Source organism: Narcine bancroftii, chromosome 6 (assembly GCF_036971445.1).
Source record: "Narcine bancroftii isolate sNarBan1 chromosome 6, sNarBan1.hap1, whole genome shotgun sequence".
NCBI lineage: Eukaryota > Metazoa > Chordata > Chondrichthyes > Torpediniformes > Narcinidae > Narcine > Narcine bancroftii.
This window is the reverse complement of record NC_091474.1, coordinates 207,031,786-207,053,507: the sequence shown is the minus strand read 5'-3', so window position 1 is coordinate 207,053,507 and position 21,722 is coordinate 207,031,786. Positions and strand designations below refer to the sequence as shown.

The window sequence follows — 21,722 nt, the reverse complement described above, 5'->3', positions numbered from 1 at the left end:
ATACAATGAGGCCCAATGCAACCTAGAAGAACTGCATCTCCTCTTCTATCTAGCACATTGCAGCTTTCTGGATTCAATATGTAATTCTACAACTGCATCTGTTGTCCTTCTTATTGGCTTATTGTTTTTAACTTTGAACTTTTTTTCCTCTGGAAGTGGAGGGCATGATCTGCCTGCCTTCCTGCTTTGCATTTCATAACTCCTAGTATATATTCTCAGTCTCTAACTGCTCCCATTCATTCATTGACCAAATAACTTTGTTACCTTATCTCCAGTTTTAACATATCCACGGTTTTTTTTCTTCTCCCCAATTCTGACAAAGGGTCTTCAATCCAAAACATTAACCTTGTTTCTTCTCCCACAGATGCAACTTTACCTGCTAAGTATTTTCACCAGTTTCTGCATTTATTTTACATTTCTAGCATCTAATCTCATATAATCATCTCAGACTGGATGTGGAAGGAGGTGACGGCCTTTATTGGGAGGTTTTCAACAAGATAGCTGCAGGTTTCTTTGTTAACTCAAATATAAAGGAATTTTCTCATATACTTTGGGAATACATCAAAGTGTTCTTGTTAGTATAATAGCAGCAATACGTAAGAAATAGCACTTACTGAGATAAAGATGTTTAATAGATTCTCTAAGGTTGGAAGCTGAGGAATCAGTTTTTGAACCACTTTGCTAAATGCTTCAAATATTGAATGGTCATAAATACTTGTCAAATAGAAACTGTGGGGGAGGAAAAAAAGAACTTTTCAATGACCAGAGAGAGTTAGTCTTTTACACAGAACTAATTTAAAAAAAAAAACACACTATTATGAACAGAAGGAATTCAATGAGAATCTTGCAATTTATTGTGAGAATAATTCCTTCCACTGTACTTAACTCTAAAGACATCACAGCCCATTGTTAATCTAAAATAGTATCATCCCACAGATTTCTATATTTCCCTCACTCCATTACAAAGTTGTAATATTAGATCCTGCAGTTGGGGATTGTGGAGAACATGCTAGTTTCTTAAAGTTAACTTACAAATCATTTCCATAATTTTTTTCATTTCAGGCATGCAGAACAGAGTGGATATACTGTTCAACATCAGGTGGAAAATTCATTTCCCTTTTAACATTTAATAGAACCATGTCTTACAGTTTTGTTATGGTTCGTGTACTCATATTTATAAGCATGCAGAGCTTAAAATTGATTTGTGATTTTGTTCCACATGTTGTAGGGAATAATTCTCATATTACCCTGGCTCTAGTGGATCTTGCTGGTTCAGGATCACAGAGACATGTTTGGTGAACTGGTATTCCTGTGTGAACGGATTATATACTTTTGGGAGGAAAATGGCCATACACAAAAGTGCTGGAAAAACTCAGCAGGTCACACAGCATCTATAAGAATTAAAGGGTAACCAACATTTTGAACTTGAGCTCTTTGTCAAGGTTTGAGCATAAACAGGTGCCAGAATAAAAAAGGTAAGGGGAGAAGAGGAGGGAGGAAAGGGCAGGTGAGGAGGAGCACAGGCAAACAGGTAATAGGTTGTATATGGATACAGGTGGGATGGTAAAAGAGTAAAAAAGCTGAGAAGGGACAGGCAGAGAGGGAAGGAAACTGAGAGATAGGGAAAGAGAGTAACTTGGGGAAAGGGTTTTATGGAAATCAGAATCTATATTAATGCCATCCGGTTGGAGAGTGCACAGATGAAATATTAGGTGCTGTTCCTCCAATTTGGGGGTAGTCTCAGTTGGGGGTAGACATCAGAGATCAGTAGAAGATTCAAGCTGAGGTGAGTATTGGGTGCTCTGTTTGCAATGATATAAATAGCAGAGAGATAGCAGGAGCTTGGACTTGTAGATCTTCTACAGATTTAAACAGAGGTCGGGGTCAGGAACACCAGCAGCCAATAAACAGAAGGGCAGCTCAAGTAGACTGGCCATTGTTAGAGTGGACTAGTGTAAGAGTGGGATCTAGAGGCTTTGACTCGAGAGGTATCGGTGAGCAGAAGCTAGGGTAAGTGTCTAGTAAGGTTTTTTTTAACTCTCCATTGGTGTCAGGGAAGGATAGTTAGCTTAAAAACCAGGCAAGTGTGAGATGTGGGAATTCTGGGAGACATTCAATCTCCCTGAGAACTACATCTTCATGAGATGCATCAAGCTGTAGCTTCACACAGACTGTCAGGAACTGGAGCTGCAGTTAGATACTCTTCAGCTTGTTCAGGAGAATGAGGTAATCATAGATAGAAGCTAGAGGCAGGTGGTCACCTGTAAGTTGTAGAAGGCAGGTAGCTGGGTGATTGTCAGGAGAGGGAAAGGAAAAGGCAGGTAGGTCATGCAAAGCACCCTTGTGGCCATTTCCCTCAAAAATAAGTGTAATTTAGATACCATTAGGGGTGGTGGGGAACAACCTATCAGGAGAAAGTTGCAGTGACTGGGTCTCAGGTACTAAGCTTGCCCTGTGGCTCATAAGGAAAAAAGAGAGAAAAGGAACACAGTAGTGATGAGGGGATTCAATAGTCGGAAGAACTGATGAGGTTCCATAGTCACAAAAAAGACACTCGGATGGTTTGTTACCTCCCAGGTTCCAGGGTCAGGGACATTTCAAAGCAGGTCCACAGCATTCTGAAAGGGGGAGGTAAATAACCAGAAATCTTTGTTTTCTTAGTTAAGAAAAGAGATGAGTTCTTGAAAAGAGAAAATAGGGAGCTAGGTACAAAGTTGAAAGGCAGGACATCAAGGGTTGTAATCTCAAAATTGCTTCTGGTGCCACATGCCAGGAAGGGTAAGAATAGGATAGTATGGCAGATTAATATGTGGCTGAGAAAATGGTGCAGGAGACAGGGTTTCAGATTTCTGGATCATTAGCTCTTCTTGATTTGGTTTTGGGAAACAACTAGGTCAGGTGTCAGACCTCTCAGTGGGTGAACATTTTAGAGAAAATTATCACAACACCCTCTTTACCATAACACTGGAAAAGGATAGGAGTAGACAATTTGGGATATCATTTACTGTAATTGGGGATGGGGGTGGGGTGGTGGAAGCTTGGGTGCATAAATTAGAAACTGATGTTCTCAGGGAATATTTGCATGGCCCTCTGCACAAGTATGTTATATTGAAGCAGGCAAAGAACCATGGTGTACAAGAGATGTAGGATATCTAGTTAAGAAGAAAAGAAAAGCTTATGACAAGTTTGAGAAGATAGGAACTGACTGAGCTCCTGAAAATTTCAAGATTGCCAGAAAAGACCTGAAGAAAGGACTTAGAAGAGCTAGAAAGAGCCATGAGAAAACCTTGGTGAGCAAGATTAAGAAAAACCCAAGACATTCTACAAGTATGTGATGAACAAAAGATTGTTTTCACCATCACCCCTGATGAGTCCTATCCTCACCTAAATCAACGATGTGGATAGGAAAGGTGAAGAGGTTCTGCAAGAAGATTTCAGGGAGTTTGGCATTTAGTTGAAGGACAGGACCTCCAGGGTTGTGATCTCAGGTTGCTACCCAAGCCACCTGCTCGTGAGGTTAAAAATAGGAGGATTATGCAGCTTAAGACGAGGCTAAAAAGATGGTACAGGAGGGAGGGTTTCATGTTTCTGGATCACTGGATTTTCTTCCAGGAGGTTGAATCTGTTTTGATGGGACAGTTTGCACCTGAACTGGAGGGGGAATAATAACCTTGTGGGAAGGTTTGCTAGTGCTGCTCTGAGGGATTTAAATTATATTTGCAGTGGAATGGGAACCACCAAACCAGAATAGAGAGGGGAGTGGAGGGGGAAAAAGATGAAGTGAAGATTGCATGTAACATCAGAAGTCAAAGGATTGTATGTGATGGCAATTTTCTCAGATGCACCAGAAGTATTGTAGGAAAGGCAGACGATCTTAGAGCGTGGATTGTTGCATGGAGTTATGACATTGTGGCTATCAGTGAATTCTGGCAGCTCAAAGTTCAGGCTTTCTTTGTTTCAGACACAATAGAATGGGGGTAATAAAATGGAGAGGAGTGGCATTGCTCATCAGAGAAAATATCGCAGCTGTGCTCAGACAGGACAGACAAAAGGGCTCGTAGACTGAGGCCATATGGGTGGAACTGAGGAATGGGAAATATATGACTACACTCATGAGATTGTATTATAGACTGCCTAATAATCAGCTAGAATTGGAGCAGCAAATCTGTAGAGAGAAAGCAGACAGTTGCAAGAAATTAAGTTGTCATAGCAGGAGATTTTACCTTTCCACATATTGCCTGGGACTCCCAAACTGTAAAAGGGCTGGATGGCTTGGAGTTTGTCAAATATGTTCAGGAAAGTTTTCTAAATCAATATAAGAGGCACCAAATAGAAAGACTGCATCTCCTATTAGGGAAGGTGGCAGAACAGGTGACAGAAGTATATGTAAGGGAATATTTTGGGTCCAGTGATCATAATGCTATTAATTTCAAATTAATTGTTGAGAAAGATAAATCTGGTCCTCAGGTTGAGACTCTAAACTGGAGAAAGGCTAATTTTGAGGCAATGAGAAAAGATCTAGAATGCATGGATTGGAAGAAGTTGTTTTCTGGAAAGGATGTGCTAGGTGAGTGGAAAACCTTCAAAGGTGAAATTTTGAGAATACAATTTATGTTCCTGTGTGGATTAAAGACAAAGTAAACAAGCATGGGGAACCTTGGTTTTTGAGGGATATTGGGGATCTGGTTTGGAAGAAGAGAGATATCCAGCAAGTATTGGCAACATGGAACAAATACTTCAGCAGTATTTAAAAGTGCAAGAAAGAAATCAGGAAGGCTAACAGAAAACATGAGATTGTTTTGGCTGACAATGTGAAGAAAAATCTTCTGCTTTTACAGGTATATTAAGAGCAAAAGGATAGTAAAGGACAAAATTGGTCCCCTTGAAGATCAGAGTGGACGGCTCTGTATGGGAGAACTTGAATGAGTTTTTTTTTGCATCTATTTACTCAAGAAACTGGTGCAGAGTCTAAGGAAGTAAGGAAAACAAGCAGTGAGGTCATGGAGCCTATACAGATTAAAGAGGAGGAGGAAGTGCTTCCTGTCTTAAAGTAAATAAGGGTGGATAAATCCCCGTGGCCTGACAAAATATTCCCTCAGACCTTGAGGGAGGCTAGTGTAGAAATTGCAAGGGCCCTGGCAGAAATATTTAAAAAGGCTGTAGCTACAGATGAGGTTGTTGGAGGATTGGAAGGTAGCTCATGTTCCATTGTTTAAAAATGGCTTCAAATGTAACCCAAAATAATAGTAGGCTGGTGAGCCTGATGTTAGTAATAGCCAGGAAATGATTAAGGAGAGTTAACATAGCTTTGTGTGTGGTTGGTCATGTTTAACCAATTTTACAAAGTTTTTCAAGGAAGTTACCTGGAACGTTGAGGAAAGACTGTAGATGTTGTCAACATGAACTTCAGTAGGGCCTTTAACAAGGTCCCACATGGGTGGTTAGTCAGAAAGGTTCAGATGGGGAGGTAGTCAATTGAATTCAATATTGGCTACATGGGAGAAGCTAGAAAGTGGCAGTGGATGATTGCATCTCTGACTAGAGGCTTGTGACTAGTGATTTGCCTCAGGGACCAATGTTGGGATAATTGTTATTTGTCATTTGTATCAGTGATATAATGAAAGTGTGGTAAATTAGATTAGCAAAATTGCAGTTGACATAGTGATTGGAGGTGTTGTGGACAGTGAGGGTGACTTTCAAAGCTTTCAGAGGTATCTAAACCAGCTGGAAAAATGGGCTGAAAAATGGCAGATGGAATTTAATGCAGACAAGTGTGATGTGTTGCATTTTGGAAGGACAAACCAAGAAGGGACATACATGATAAATGGGAGTTAACAGAGGATCTGGGAATACAGATATATAATTCCCTGAAAGTGTCATTACAGGTAGATAGGGTTGTAAAAATACCTTTTGGCATATTGACTTCATAAATCAAAGTATAGGAGTTAGGACAATATGGTAAAATTGTACAAGATATTGGTGAAGCCAGATTTGAAGTATTGTGTGCAGTTTTGGTCATCTAACTACAGGAAACATATCAAAAAGATTGAAAGAATGCAAAGAAGATTTACTAGGATGTTGCCTGGACTTCAGGAACTGAATTACAGGGAAAGTTTGAACAGGTTAGGACTTTATTCCCTGGAGCATAGAACAATGAGGGGAGATTTGATAGAGATATTTAAAATTGTGAGAGTAAACATAGGTAGACTTTTTCCACTGAGGGTAGGTGAGATACAAAACAGAGGACATGGGTTAAGGGTGAAAGGGGAAAGGCTTAGAGGGAACATTCAAGGAACTTCTTCACACAGAGTGGTGGCAGTGAGGAATGAGCTTCCAGCTGAAGTGAATGCAGGCTCAACTTTAATTTTTAATAATTTGGATAGGTACATGGATTGTGGGGGTATGGAGGACTATGTTCAGGCTGCAGGTCAGTGGGACTAGGCAGAATAATAATTCAGCATAGACTAAAATGGATGAAAGGCCTATTTCTGTGCTGTGGACCACCGCCAGTGGGCTGATATCAAACCGTGCATCTTGGCGCCTCACAGTTCGGCGGGCAGCAACCTCTTTTGAAGAAGACCGCAGAGCCCACCTCACTGACAAAAGGCAAAGGAGGAAAAACCCATCACCCAACCCCAACCAACCAATTTTCCCTTGCAACCGCTGCAACCGTGTCTGCCTGTCCCGCATCGGACTTGTCAGCCACAAATGAGCCTGCAGCTGACGTGGACATTACCCCTCCATAAATCTTCATCCGTGAAGCCAAGCCAAAGGAAGGAGTTCTATGGTTCTATGTTCATTGAGTCAGAGAAGGTAGCAGAGGTCCTTAATAAGTATTTTGCTTCTGTATTCACCAAAGAAGAGTTCCTTGGTAATTGTGAGGATGACTTAAAGCAGACTGAAATGCTTGAGCATGTTGTCATTCAGAAAGAAGTGGTGGAACTTTTGAAAAAGCGTGGTTAGATAAGTGTCCAGAACCAGGTGAGGTTTACACAAGGAAACTATGGGAATTGAGGGAGGAGATTGCTGAACCACTGGTGATGGTCTTTGCATCATCACTCAGGAAGGGAGACGTACAACAGGATTGGAGGGTTGCAAATGTTGTTCCCATGTTCAAGAAAGGGAGAAGAGATAACCAAGGGAATTACAGATGGGTAAATCTTACTTCCATGGTGGGCAAGATGTTGGAGAAGATCCTGAGAGACAGAATTTACAAGCATTTAGAGAGGCATAATCTGATGAGCATGGCTTTGTTCAGTCAAATTCATGTCTCATGAGCCTGACTGAATTCTTTGAGGCTGTAGCAAAGAGGTTCGATGTAGTGTACATGGATTTCAGTAAGGCAGTAAGGGCAGCACAGTTGGTGATCGGGATTGGAAAAGGGCTCAAATCCTGCACAGTCTGTAAGGTGTGTTACGAGTCAAAGGACCCCCAAAATCCAGCAGCAGTAGATATTAACCAAGACAAATAGTTACTTAAACAAAAGTTGATTTTAATGATCTTTAAGCATGTAAACAGAATTACACTTTAAATTATCACTATTAACTTACTTTACCTAACTTAACCCCCTTCTAATTCTAAGTGCACGTGTATTTAATGTGTGTGTAAGTTCATAAAAGTTCTTTGGTTCACAGTCCAATCTCACTTCTCATTCCTCCAAGTTCATTGGTTGAAAGCAATTCTTATACTGTGCACAGAATTTAACATGTATAAAGTTCACCAGGCTTTGGTGCTTGAAAGGTAAATGGTTACCACTCAGGAAGGTTCTTGTTGGTTTTCAGAGAGAGATGTGTTGTTCCAGGACATCCACAACTAATGTACTTCCATCAGTCATCTCAGTGTCTTGCTGACAAAACTCGCCCCATCAGGTTCTCCAGATGATAACCTCTTTCTTTCAGGTCATCACAGAGTTCCTTTCTGTTTCTCTTATTCCAAGAGAAACATTAGATAGCCAGTCCTCTTCTTTTGCATGAACAATGAGGGTTTCAACCAGGCTGTCCTCCAAAAGCTTGCTGGCTTGTACTGTTTCAGTTCCAGCAACTTCTGCTGGCTGATACTGATCTCTGCTTCTCTCTCTCTCTCTCTCTCGCACACATACAGAGACTGAGACAAAGCCTGTTTGATTTTCTCTGCTTGCCAAACCACATGACCCTCTTACAACAGCAAAACTCTCCTGTAGACAATAGGAGCAAACATTCTTTTTCATCTGTTGCTTTTGGGTAAACAAGAACCCATTTAGTGACTCTTCAAAGTTCTTGCAAAAAGGTGTGAGAAGCCACTATGTCTCCAGTAATATCAGAGCTCCAGCATTTCAAATAAGATCTGTTTTAAAGTGTTTGCATATGACCTACCCTAACAAACCTTTTCCAATCTCCCAGAAACATTTCTATCTACTCTGTCACAGGTGACTGTACATTCTCCCTCTGTCTGCATTCGTTTTCTCCAGGGGCTCCAATTTTCTCCCACCATTCAAGACGTACTGGGGGTGTAGGTTAATGGAGTGTAAATTAGGTGGTGCAGCTCATGGGCCAAAATGGCCTGTAACTATGCTGTATGTCTGTATTTTAAATAGTTAAATTTAAAATTAAAATTTCATAAGGTTTCCCATGCAAGGCACATTCAGAATGTAAGGAGGCATGGAATCCAAGGAAGTCTTCCTTTGTGGATACAGAATTAGCTTGCCCAGAGAAAGCAGAGGGAGGTTGTTGATGGTTCGTATTTTGTATGGTGGTCATTGACCAGTGGTGTTCTATGGAGGTCATTTCTGGGACCCCCTCCTCTTGGAGATTTTTATAAATGACATGGATGAGGAAGTGGAAAGGTGGGTTAGCAAGTTTGCAAAAGACATGGTGATGTTGTAACAGATTATATCATATTTTATATTGTATATAGATATGTTTTTGAAGGAGATAGATTGTAGGAGCAGTGTTGGTCACAAACAAACAGAAACACTTCACAAAACAGATCTCATTTAAAATCCAAGAGCTTGGCTCAAACCAGACACTCCAGGCCCAGTGCCTTTGTAAAGACAATAAAAACAGCTTTGCAAGAGGTTTTCAATAAGGAGATGCAAATGGAAGAACTGAAGCTCAAGAGACTTCTCAAGTAAGTGTTAATTGGACCTGCTGTGGAGTAATAGATTATTGTTTTGAAAGCAACAGATGAAGGGGCTCAGAATTTTGGGTTTTGTGTTCCAATTTGCCTGGTTGAAGTTTGCCCTTCTAAGAAGGTCATGTGGTTTTGTAAGCAGAGAAAGAGAAGAGACCAAACAGACTTTCTCTAAGAGAGAGAGAATGAACTGGTTTCTGCAGTCATGGCAAGCTGGCAGTTTGTTGAAACCCCATTTTGAAGACGGGTTGTGAGTTCTAAGTTCAGCCTGTTGAAACCCCTTGTGGTCCATATAAGAGGAAATGGCTGGCTAGAGTGTTTCACCTGAAATAAGGTAAACAAAAGGAACTTTGTGGTGACCTGCAGAAGAAGAGGTTTTCACTTGGAAAACCCTGATGGGGCAAGTTTCTTCGGCAAGACACTGAAGTGACTGATGGAAGTAAATCAGTTTGTGTGCATCCAATGAGCAACGAATCTCTCTCTGAAACCGACAAGAACCTTCCTGAGTAGTAACGAATTGCCTTTAAACACCAGAGCTTGGTGAAAATTCATAAATGTTAAAATATGTGCACAGCATAAGAATTGCCTAATACCAGTGAACTTGGAGGAGTGAGAAATGAGATTGGACTGTGAATCAAATAATTTTTCTGAACTTATACACATTACATACACACGTGCTTAGAATTAGAAGGAGGTTGTTAGGTTAAGTTGAAAGTTAAAGTTTGATCCTGGTTTTATGTTTAAAGAAAATTAAAAATGACTTTTCTTTAAGTAACCATCTGTCTTGGTGAATTTGTATTGCTGCTGGGTTTTGTGGTCCTCTAGGTCCATAATATTATTGTGAATAGTCTGAAGGGAGGCTAGAGGTGACAAAAGGTCATGGACAGGTTCAATTTCCAGTCACATTTAATTACTAGCAGTTGATTCCATTCATTCACACATGGCTCTCTCTCCTGTCATAAGTGTTTGCTGAGATAATTATGCTACTTGGGTTTTACCAACAAATGCAGTTTTGGATCAATAGGTTCCTCTTGTTAGAGCACCAGAATTAAGTTATAATAATTATAGCAAATGTCAAATTTAAAAGACATTCTTTTATTTGAACTTGATGTAATCACTGAATATTTGGCAATGATAAGCTGTTGTTTTTAACATTAGAAATAGGAGCAGGAGTAGGCCATCTGACCCATTGAGCCTGCTCTGCCATTTGATAAGATCATGGCTCATCTGGCCATGGACTCAGATCCATCTACCTGACTTTTCCCCATAATTCACTTGCTTTGCAATAATCTATTTAACTCTTTTAATATATTTAAAGAGACAGTCTTTACAATTTCTTTGGGCAGAGAGTTCCAAAGAAAATAAAATGGAGGATTGACAAAATGCTGTAGAGTTTGAAATAGTAGATTAATCAGCATAATTGCCTGAGATATATTTAGTCTTATTACATCTTTATTGTAGGAAAGCAGCGTTCAGTATTGTATACCAGTAAATATAGTTTCAAGAGAGTCTCACCTGAGATGAATTTTTTCCAGACCTGCATCTGCAAGATCATCATTTGCTCGTTGATGGATATCTCTTTGTGTTTCTATTTTGTGGTCATCAGATAAACCATCTACTTTATGAATGAAAACTTCAAAATTTATCTCTTTGTTTACTTTGTATGCTCTGGACACCGTGAGATGCAGTCTGGCCAAAGCCTCCATGTAATCATCCTAAATTTCATTAAAAAAATTATTTCACAATATGTACTGAAGGTTAAAAAAGAATTACTACTGGAAACCAATATTCTCTTTATTTTCTCATCTTACTTTTCACTTCTTTGTAAATTTTATTGATTAGCCATTGAGCAGGAAATTAGTCTGGGATAAGGGGTGTAACAACTAGAACAATGCAATGCCAACGATCTCCAAGTCACTTCTCCAGTTAAATTCTGACATTAATTTCAATAGTTATCTGTGGCCAGTTTGCTTTCTAGCTTAATTTCCTTGTTGTCACTGTCAATGACAAATAAAATGTTCAAACATTTAAATTCCTCAAAAGAAATGTTACTCGTTGTTCTTTCTGACAATATACTAATTCCTTGGTATCTCTTTTCTCTCAGACTTTCATTCCTTGGGATAAAAGATTATGCCAGGAGAACATTTGTGGGCTTCTGTCTGACATCAGGAACATGCATTTCGGATAACATATCTGAGGTTGAGACTATTGGTTTTGTTATTTCAGGAACCCTGGTGAGTCCAGATATTTATTGCTAAGTTTACAATTTATTTGAATGTTTATTGCATGGTTTCTCTCTCAAACGCAAGTAGAGTGATGGTTGAGGAACTCTGAGGGTGGTTATTATCTCAAATAATTTCACTTTGGCTGTAATATAAATTGGACATTAAATTGTGCAGAAAATATTTTCAAGGAAGCAAGCTTTTATGGAATGTAAAATTAGTAATGTAATTGGAAAATATAAAATCTAATATATTCAGCATTTTTAAAGGAAAAAGTATTAATGATGACTATACATAGAAAACACAGTATGAACATATTTGTCAATTGATCACATACAATAAAACCCCTTACATCCGGCACCTATGAGGATTGGTAGATGCCGGATAAGTGAATTTCCTGGTTGTCTGTGATTGGCAAATAATATAGCGAGGCGCGACAATTTTAAACTTCCATATCTTTTACCTATTTATTTTCCACAATTTTTTTTGCTGGTTGCTTGAATTCTGGAACAACAGGGTTTTTACTGTATATTTAAAAGGGTACACTCTCATTTTCCATAAAAAGCCCATATTATGGTTCACAATTATCTCAACAATCTAATCTGATTTAGAAACGGATAATCATGACGAAAGATTAATTATTTAAATGTTCAATACCTAATTAAATTTCCCATAGCTCTTAAGATATTGGATAAAATGTGTATCATTGTCCAGAAAATAGATTTGGTAGTACAGTACAATGTTTCTGTACATTTTGTGATTCAATTTCAATGAAAAATAAAACCCGAATGACTATCAGGATATCACCATATGATCAAAGACTGCAATTTTTGCAATCCATGTGCCTGAAAAAAATAATGGATTCTATCTTCTGGACACATGCTGTGGCATACAATTGATACAGGGTGGGGCCAGTACTGCGCACACTGCACTCCACCTAAAAGCTCCTTTGCGCAGGCCCGAGGACAGGTCCACGTCCTCCCCCTCCACAATTGATACCACTCAGAGGATGTTCAATGATACGTAAATGATCTAGACTATCCATAGGCTATTTAGGCAAAAGCAAGTATCAAATCTGCCTGTGAAGCATGGTTCCATGTGACTTTAATGGAAATTCATTGAATAGATCTTAAACCAGGACTGGGAAATTAACTCAGAAATGTAATTTTCTTCCCCTCAAAATATCCTTCACAGTTCCCCCACATCTCCCACCAAAAAATAAACAATCACCTCACCACTTCCAAGTTTTTGAACCTGTCACAATCTCTACTACCTATTAGTTTCATGAATGAAGACGTAGGAGGCAGCAGATGCTGGAATCTGGAGCAAAAGAATCAAACTGTTGGAGAAGCTCAGCAGATCAGGCAGTATCTGCAGAGGGAATGTGACAAGTCGACATTTTGGGTCCAGATTCTGCATCAGCAACCTTTTAATTATTCCATCCTAAACACACTGGTCTGCCAATCTGTGCATCAAGTCTGCCTTAACTAATCCTGGCCACTGATGTTCCACCCTTCCAAGCACCAACTGGGTAGATGTCACTGAAATCCCCACTCTGGTCCATCAAAACCCACTACAGACTGACCCTCCATCAGTGGATCTTCTTTGCTCCCTCAACCCTAAGTCTCCTTCCCCCATGACCTCCCCAATTCCAGATGACCTGGCAAAACCACAAAGGAAAAGTCTTAATTCTTGAATTTCCCAGCATCTGGTATGCAAACATAGGGTTTGCAGTACAGTAACAGTTTAATGTGATTTTTTTTTTGGGCCTGACAATTCTAGGCACACATTTAAACATCACAAGATTATATTTAATATTTAAATATGGTGCACAATATCTTACCTGTGAATCAATCACAAATATCAAGGCTCCTGTCCCTCGGAAAATCATCTCATAGTCAAATGTGGGGTCAAAAAAGTCAATCTGCCCAGGAAAATCCCAGATTTGAAAATTGACAAAAGAGCTATTGGAGATATCGTCACGGCAGATTTTGTTGGTGCTCTCTAAGAAGAGCGTCTCATTAGGTGACATTTTGTGGAAGACCACTTTCTGAATAGAAGACTTGCCACTTCTTCTCAATCCCATCAGCAAGATTCTGGGTTTCACCTCCACACAGCAGTCATCACTGAAATGCATAACTAAAAGACAGAAAGGTAAAAATTATTCCATACATGGAAGAAGGGGAGACTGGGCAATCAGAAGCACTTTTATTCCTTTTTTTCCCCTGAACTAACAATTCCCCCTAGACATGTACCACTTTCCACAAAGCATCTGAAACTTTGTGAAAAGAAAACTGTCAGTAGAAGAATAAGGCATCCACATGCTGAGCATGCAACTCTAGTTTGCTACATTTCCTTACGAGAACATGGATTTTCTCACACAATTTTTCTTATAGCAAGGATTCTTGACTAACATAGCAATCTGGATTGCAACCTCTTCTTTGCTAATATCTCTGATCACTGGAAGTTGCTACCTATTTGGAGTGTCCCTTACCCTCAATTATTCTCAATGCAAAAGCATGGCCACATGAGGACTTTAAATGAGTAGGGTTCTACAGTAGACCACACAATGAAGCATTCTGCTAAAAGTTATCTTTAGTTGTGATCGGAGAAATTTTCAGTTAGAAATTAGAGATTTGTAAGGATCCTATTCTGGCATAAACTGGTGAAATTAGAAGTGCAGATTTAGTTGCAATCTTCTATTCTGGTGGCATCATTAGAAAGCTGTGACTTCTACATTTCACTCCAGCTACCCATAGAAAACCATGTGCTATTTCACCAAGAGCTGAAATTGGTTAATTATTTGAAAGGTGTCTTGATTGGTCTCTCATCTCCATAAAATTGTCATCATCCAAGATTCAGCTGCTTCACTCTGAATACAAGTCTTGATGCAAGGACTTGACCCAAAATGTCAACTATCCCTTTGCCTCCACAGATGTTGCCTGACCCATTGAATCCTCATTTCAGTTTGTTTTTGCCTCATCGCTCATGGTTTTGTTGCACACCCACCTGATAGCCCCAATTTGAATTTTTTGTTTAAATCCCTCCATTGCTTTAGCTTTCCATATCTGGAACTTGCTCCAGCCCTACAATGCTCTCCTGACATCTGTGCTCAAGTGATTTCTGGCTTTGAGTATGCATGCATTTCATTACTCCATCAGCCACCATGCTTTTAACTAACCGGGTCCTAAGCTCTGGAATTCCTTCCCTAAAACTTCCCCATGGGGAACCTTGTCAAATGCCTCATTAAAATCCATATACAACACATCTACTATTCTACCTTCATCAATTTATTTTGTTATCACCTAAAAAAAACAATAAGGCTTGTGAGCCACGACCTTTCCCTCACAAAGACAGGCCGACCATCCCTGAGAAGGTAGTAGTTCTCTAAATGCTCATAAAGAATCCTCTCCAGTAGTTTGCCCACCACTGATGTAAGACTCACTGGGCTATAATTCCCAGAAATTGCTTCCTTCTGGTAACCTCAGCCTGCTTCCCAATTTGTCCTTCAAGGAGGTTTTCAGTTGGTGGTATGCAAACATTGTACTGTGAGTTATACCATATTTGTACTTCATTTGTTCAAAACATCACAGTATTCGAACAAATTTGGGAACCGTACATGGAACACAACAGAGAGGTCCTACCGCGGACCTCCACCGCCTAAAATGACAGAAGGAGAAGAAGACAAAATGAACTGACCCAGTATGTAAAAGTAGATGACACAAATTTCTTGTTTATTTTCATTGTGTGATGACATTGTTTAATAGGTTTAATGCATCATATATGTTGAACGTTGAGTGGGTGAGGAGGGGGGGTGAAGGAGGAAGAGAAGGGAGGGGGGAAAAGAATGACTGTGTATATTCAAGAGGGAAATGTTTGTGTGTATTTTGGTCTGTATGGTTCATAGTGTGAAAAATTTAAAAATTTTAAAAAGAATGGTTGAGGTTTGATTCCTGGTTGGTTCTCAGTTAGCTGATCTCAGCTAGACTGAAAATTGAGCTCTATAGCTGACCCCTAAGCTAGACAGGGAAAAATTAGCCAGGGCATCTGCTCTTGACCTGCCATCTCATAACAAAGGCTGCTAAGTGCTTGTGTGAAATTAAGACACATAAAGCATCTGCCTTTCTGCCACTTTTTGGCACTCCTGTGAAGTGCTTTGTTTTTTTCCATTATGCTAAGGTGCCATATACCCACATTGGTTGCTGTGTGGATGTGAAATTAATGCAGATGGACTTTACAAAATATTATGATCTGGTTGACGTTTCTCTTCTGTGGAATATTCATTGTTCTGTTGATACCTAACGTTCAACAAAGTCCATTTGTAGAAACTGCAAACAAATGTACACAAGGCACAAACATCACAAAACAAGGATTTCCTCTTTGTTCAAGGGCTCATTATGAAACATTATTGTAGCTTAGAGAGCAATTATAACATGAGGCAGTCCTGAAGGAAATAACAGCAACAGCCTTAAAGCAACAATTACACTGGACAACAAAGATTTTGCTTCCTGGACAATTCTGGATGTATTTTTTATGGATTTTGAGCTGCTGATCATGAAAATCACCTTAAAATCTTCCCATCTCACACCATTTTTTTTTAGATAAAATATTACAGGAAATGACAAAAATAGGTTGTAAGTCTACTTCAAGCATACAAAACCATGAGGTGCAGCATGTCATTGAAAATTCATTTTCTGCATTCACACTTTGACTTCTTCCCTGTTGATCTTGGTGGAGCCAGTGATAAATATGGTGAAAGGTTTCACCAGGACATTGTGACCATGGAAAAGCGGAATGAAGGCAACTGGAATCCATCAATGCTGGCCAATTATTGTCGGACACTGGCACAAGAGGCATCAGAAGCAGAGTACAAACAGAAATCAGCAGGAGAACATTTTTAGGTCATTTGAACTAACCCAATGTGTCAGCATCATTATGCGAATCAATATGCTAAATTTAATAAAAGTTAACTTAATATTTCTCCAACTTCCTATGTGTTACAGCAAATCTGAAATTAATTTTGTGTTCAACTTCATGTTGTTTATCATAGTTCCCAGTTTTTTTTTCAGGAAACAAATCTGATTAAAAAATGTGCTGTCCAGTGTTATTATTCACAAATAATCCAAAATGTTTCATAGCTTAACAACATCAGGTGGGCTTCTAGTGCTCAATGTTCAACCAAGCTGCATCAGTTAACTAAACAGCATTTTTAGTTGAACTCAACCATTTTTAGTTGAGCTCATTTGAACTCAACCATTCCAAATCCATTCAACTAAACCACAGTGCCCTAAGGCCCAAAAAAAAGTGGCATGACACAGGGATTAAGTACTACAGCCTCAACTACTGTATTTACAATTTACATTAATTACTTGGGTGAGGTGACCCATGAGAACAGAACGAGACTACAAAATATAGCAATATCAAGGGTCCTTGTACCTGTAATAAAAAAAGCTATCACGCAACAGTGTCTGGTAATTAGGAAGCTAAATAAAACATAGGCCTTTGTTAAAAGTTTTATGGAGTATAAAAATGTTGATACAGCTTAATACAGCATTAATTAGACTACAACTGAAATATGGTGTAAATTTTGGGTCTCCACATTTAAGAAAGGATCCTTTCCCTTAGGCAATTATCGATGGTTCACTTCCAATATAATTTGTTGGTTCTGAGGTGATTGAAGTAACCACCGTGGGAAATGCCGACTCTTTCACAGACAGAAGAGAGGGCTTTTGATGGGTTGATTGTGAAAAGCACTGCTTCTTCTCCTTGCAGAGGACCTGTAAATGTTCTTGATGCATGGCTTGGAAATTCTCAATAGCCTGCCATTTGCCCCTTCTCCATGTTGAGTGCTCAAGGCCTAATGCTAAAGAAAAATCAGTGGAGATGTTGCCATTTTTCTGAGGAGGCTTTGGCACATCCTTGAATCTTTTCTTCTTTTCACATGGTAACCTCTCCCTTTGATGAAGCTGGGAATACTGTGTCTGTTTGGGGAGTTGGGCACATGAATGATTTTGCCCACTGGGGCCAAAGGAGCATAAATAGTGCCATGAGACTCCTGCTGTAGGAACTCTAGGTCCCAAAAGCATACTGAAGGGCAGGGACTCACATCTGCTTGGTACACCATGAGATTTGTATCAAGCCTGAACCCTTGATCTTCAAGCATCCTTTTTCTAAACTTTAGAGAGACAGCATGGTAGCAGGCCCTTCCAGCCCATGAGCCACACTGCCCAAATACACCCATGTGACTATTTAATCTACTAACCCCATATGCCTTTGGAATGTGGTGGGGTGGGAGGGGAGTAGAAACAGAGTACCTGGAGGAAATCTACACAGACACAGGGAGAACGTGCAAACTCTTTATAGACAGTGTTGGATTTGAACCCGGTTTATCAATCAACCAAAAACTAAATTAGCATGTTGAAGATATTGATGAACTTCACCTTCAATTAGAAGTGATTTTAGAGATACGGGAAATGGTCCACGTTTCATCATGAAACTTTTTTGGCAACAGGCAGTGATGTATATCAGAGGCAGATTGATGAAAGACTTCTGTTTAGCAAATTTTGAGTGCAAGGTATATGCTCTAGAATGCATCAGTGGCTTGCAACTCAGCCTTGGCAAATGAGGGTATCACGTTCATACTGCATACCAGCTGCTGGAGTTTAAGTGAACAAAACACTAAAATGCTGGAGGAACTCAGCCAGTCTTGCAGCATCCATAGGAGGTAAAGATAAGTTACCAATATTTCAGCCCTGAGCCCTTCCTCAAGGTATGCAGATCAGTTGCACACTAATGGGAAGTTTGTTGGAGGTAAAATGTGAAAGACTGAAAAAAGTGTCAAACCATGAAGAATGTTGGACATCAGTCTTCACTGACATGTGTACCATCAGGAAGCAAATATAAGATGGGGACAAATTTCTGTGTGCTGCCAAACTTGAAGAAAATAGTCCATGTTCCTCCCTGTTGATGAGGTTGAAGAAAGTCATGTATCATGGCTGGGGCTGTGCCATGCATTCTTCTTGGGGCTGTTAAGCAGTGAAGATTGCAGCTACCACATGTTAATTTTTTAAAATTTTAATTTAAAATTTAGATATACAACACGATAACACGCCAGTTTAGCCCACATGCCCATGCAGCCCAATTACACCCAATTAATCTACAACCCCCCCACTACGTTTTGAAGGGTAGGAGGAAACAGGAGCACCCAGAGGAAACCCGTGCAGACACTGGGAGAACATATGAACTCCTTACTGACAACGCAGGATTTGAACCCCATTTGCTGGTGCTGTAACAGCATTACACTAACCACTACACTAACCGTGCCGTGTTAAAAGCAGCCAATCACCAGGAACTTCTGCTACCCAACATAAAGTTCAAATCTGGAATGTCAGATCTGTCCACAATTCCAGTGATAATGACAGGCTCAAATCTGCCTTTCCATCAATACTTGGGAACACACATGCATTGATAATGACATCAATGTCCAGAGTGATGCTCGACCAGCAGAGTCAGCCATCTTAAAGAAGCAGAGGGTCCTATTTTATTCTGGAGGTGTTAACCCAAAATGTGGTGTTAATTCAAAAATGAGCCAATCAGCAAATTGTAAATCTTTAGAATTCTCTAGCCCAACGAGCCGTGGAGAATGCAGTCATGTTCAAGACTGAGACCGAAAACTGATTACGCTCCGGCAAGCACATCGTAAGTCAAAAAATCTTAAGTCGAAAAAGGAATACTGCGCCTGAAAAATTTTAATAATTACATTTTGAGTATCTTTATTCCACACTGAAAAAAAGCATTAACGTACATAGCTGAAAGCATGCTGGGCATGAAGAAAGCTGTATGATTCTCTCGCACGATGCTGCAGTTGCCCAACATCGCGAGAGAGTAATGCACCGTACATCACAAGCATGGGAGCAGATTGGAATTCAAAATTGAAAGTACTGATTCAAACCATCGTAACTTTGAAAAATCGTAAGTTGGACCATCATAAGTAGTAGGGGAGCACCAGTACAAGGAAGAGTGGCTATGTCCTTTGAGGGTCAGATTAGATCAACCATGATCTAATTCAATGGCTGAGCAGTCTCAGGGTCTTGCTCCTGCTTTGACCTTCTTATATTTCTTGTTTCATCAGGAGAAAGCAATGGATTTAAACTTGGTTTCCATGTGGGCTCATTTGATCTGATTATAACTGGATTCCAGATTTCCATTATTGGGAATGAATTTCCATTCCCATTATGATGAAAGAGTGAACAGGAAGGCAGATCCATGTCATATTTGGTCACATCTACTCTTCGCTGCTATAACCAATAAAATCTGGCCGCACATGCCTTTGGGCTCAGACATAAGCAATGGTTGTTCATGAGGAAAGAGCCAATGATGGGAAGGTAGTTTACAGTGAATTTCCTACTCACTCCCATCTCCCCCTTGAATTTCCCCTTTCTTCACTCCAGCTCTCTGAACCTCTCATCTACCCCCAACTCTCCTCTGACCACCCCAACCCTCCACCTCCCCTTCTTACTCCCCCAACCCTCCACTTCCCCCAATCCCCAACCCTCCACTCCACCTCCTTCTCCCGATCCCCCACCTCCCTCCTCTGACTTCCCAACCTTCCATTTCCTCCTCTGACCTCCCCGACCCTCCTCCTCCTGACACCTTCCACCCTACTGACCCCCCTCTAACAACTGTCAGATTTTTACCTTCCCCTCTCTGAAACAGAATGCTCTGTCCTCAGTAAAGGCCTCACCGTTGTCTCCCTTCACCCCTAACTCATACACATTATGATGCCAAACTTTTCTTCCGTCATCTCCGTGCCACCTTCTTCCACCGAAAATCCCTTCTGCCTTAAGGCTTCTTTCTCCTTTTGGACATCTTGTTCTGGAACTTTATATTTTCCAATTGCCATCAGGACAGCAACTATCTTGACTTCCCCATTTCACTCATCTTACTAATCTTACCCCCTCAGAATGTACTGCCCTTCACTTTCTCTGCACCAATCTCAACATCACTGTCATCCCGCAGATAAGGTTAGTGCTATTGTCACCTGATGCACAGAGCTCCAACTTTACAAGGCCAGATGACAGCTCTCAGAAACCTCCTCCTAGTTACCCCTTGAACGGGACCCCACCCAAAAGCATCAGACCACCTCCCATCTCACACACCATCTCTGACCTTACTATTTGTGGTCATCTCCTTCCCACAGCCTCGACAGCTCCTACTCAATTGATCCACAATCACAATTTTCCCAGGAGATCCATTGTTTCCACATGCTCCTGCCCCATTGAACTGATATCATCTTATCTCAACTCTGTTTTGTCTTTCCTCATCCAGCCCCTTCCTACCTACATCGTGATACTGTCTTTCATCACTTCAACAACTTCTAGTTCCCTGAACCCCAAAAAAACTCTTTTTTCACTCAGGACATCCAATCTCTATATGCCTTCATCCCCCATACCAAAAACCCTGGTTTCTTTCTCAACCACAGACCCAAACAATCCCTTTCTATAATCACCTGACAGAAACTTATTCTCACCTTCAATAATTTCTCCTTTGACTCTCGTCCCATTTTCTCCAAGTCAAAGGTACCCAGCATGGGCCCCAGTTGTGTCTGGTTTTTGTTGGCTATGTGGAGTAAACAAGCCGACACAGGAATGCGCATTGGTTAAAAGTGTTTGGAGGAGGATGTCCTCGTCACGGTTCATCCCCAGCAGCAGCAGTATGACAGATCTACGGACTGTTCCGGGGAATACACACAGAGACAGACATCCAGAACTGCTAAAAAGACCACCAACTGGTCTGCCCGAGACCAATTGTTCTTTCAGCGAATGGACATGTTGACGCAGCAATGCTGCCGACTGGCTGCTGGAGTATGTGCCGAGGGACGCACTAACTTCCATTAGTGGGCTGTGAGGGCCGGAGACCGAGGGGGAAGTCCCTCCAAACGACAGAGTGGGGAGAAGAGACAAGGTGGTAATGATGTCAATGGAAAAGAATGTAACACATCGTGACGGGAAGGTGTGGGTATAAAGCAAGGGTGGGGACAGTGGTAAATAATTTATTGAGTAAAGTCTTTTGATAAAAAACAGATCGGGCTCCTCCACTACATTGCCTCATGTCCCCATGATGAGCTGGTCAATTTTATCCAGTTTACTGCTAACTTTCACCCAACTCAGATTCACTTGGACCATCTCTGGTAACACTTTCCCTTCCATCTCGGGAGACGACATCGACAAATCACAGCGTCTGCAGACTGTCCTGTTTCACTTAAAAGGTGAGAAATGTTTCTATCAGGGAAATAACCAGCCGTCCCGCGGTGCAGATTAAATGATATCATTCCCGGCACAGCATTAACAGTCCCAGACTGTTCTACACCCGGACAGTCGAACGATTGCTTCC

At 40.5% G+C, this 21,722-nt stretch overlaps 2 protein-coding genes across 5 annotated transcripts in view; one reads left to right on the top strand and one right to left on the bottom strand.

Annotated features, from left to right (window-relative positions):
- Positions 1 to 21,722, bottom strand: part of LOC138736994 (ras-related GTP-binding protein D) — a 37,170-nt gene that overhangs the window by 15,053 nt on the left and 395 nt on the right. For 2 of the 3 annotated variants that reach the window (XM_069887336.1, XM_069887335.1), the window contains exons 2-4: positions 13,174 to 13,469; positions 10,624 to 10,823; positions 615 to 729 (exon numbers count right to left, since the gene is read on the bottom strand). In XM_069887336.1, coding sequence (XP_069743437.1) covers positions 615 to 729; positions 10,624 to 10,823; positions 13,174 to 13,469 — 611 coding nt within the window. Of the gene's footprint in view, positions 1 to 614; positions 730 to 10,623; positions 10,824 to 13,173; positions 13,470 to 20,859 lie in introns of all 3 variants that reach the window. The other variant, XM_069887337.1, reaches the window with a different exon arrangement.
- The window catches only part of ankrd6b (ankyrin repeat domain 6b), a 194,777-nt gene continuing 194,083 nt past the window's right edge, over positions 21,029 to 21,722 (top strand). For both annotated transcript variants that reach the window (XM_069887332.1, XM_069887329.1), the window contains exon 1: positions 21,029 to 21,597. The gene's annotated coding sequence lies outside the window, so the exon portion shown is untranslated. The remainder of the gene's footprint in view (positions 21,598 to 21,722) is intronic.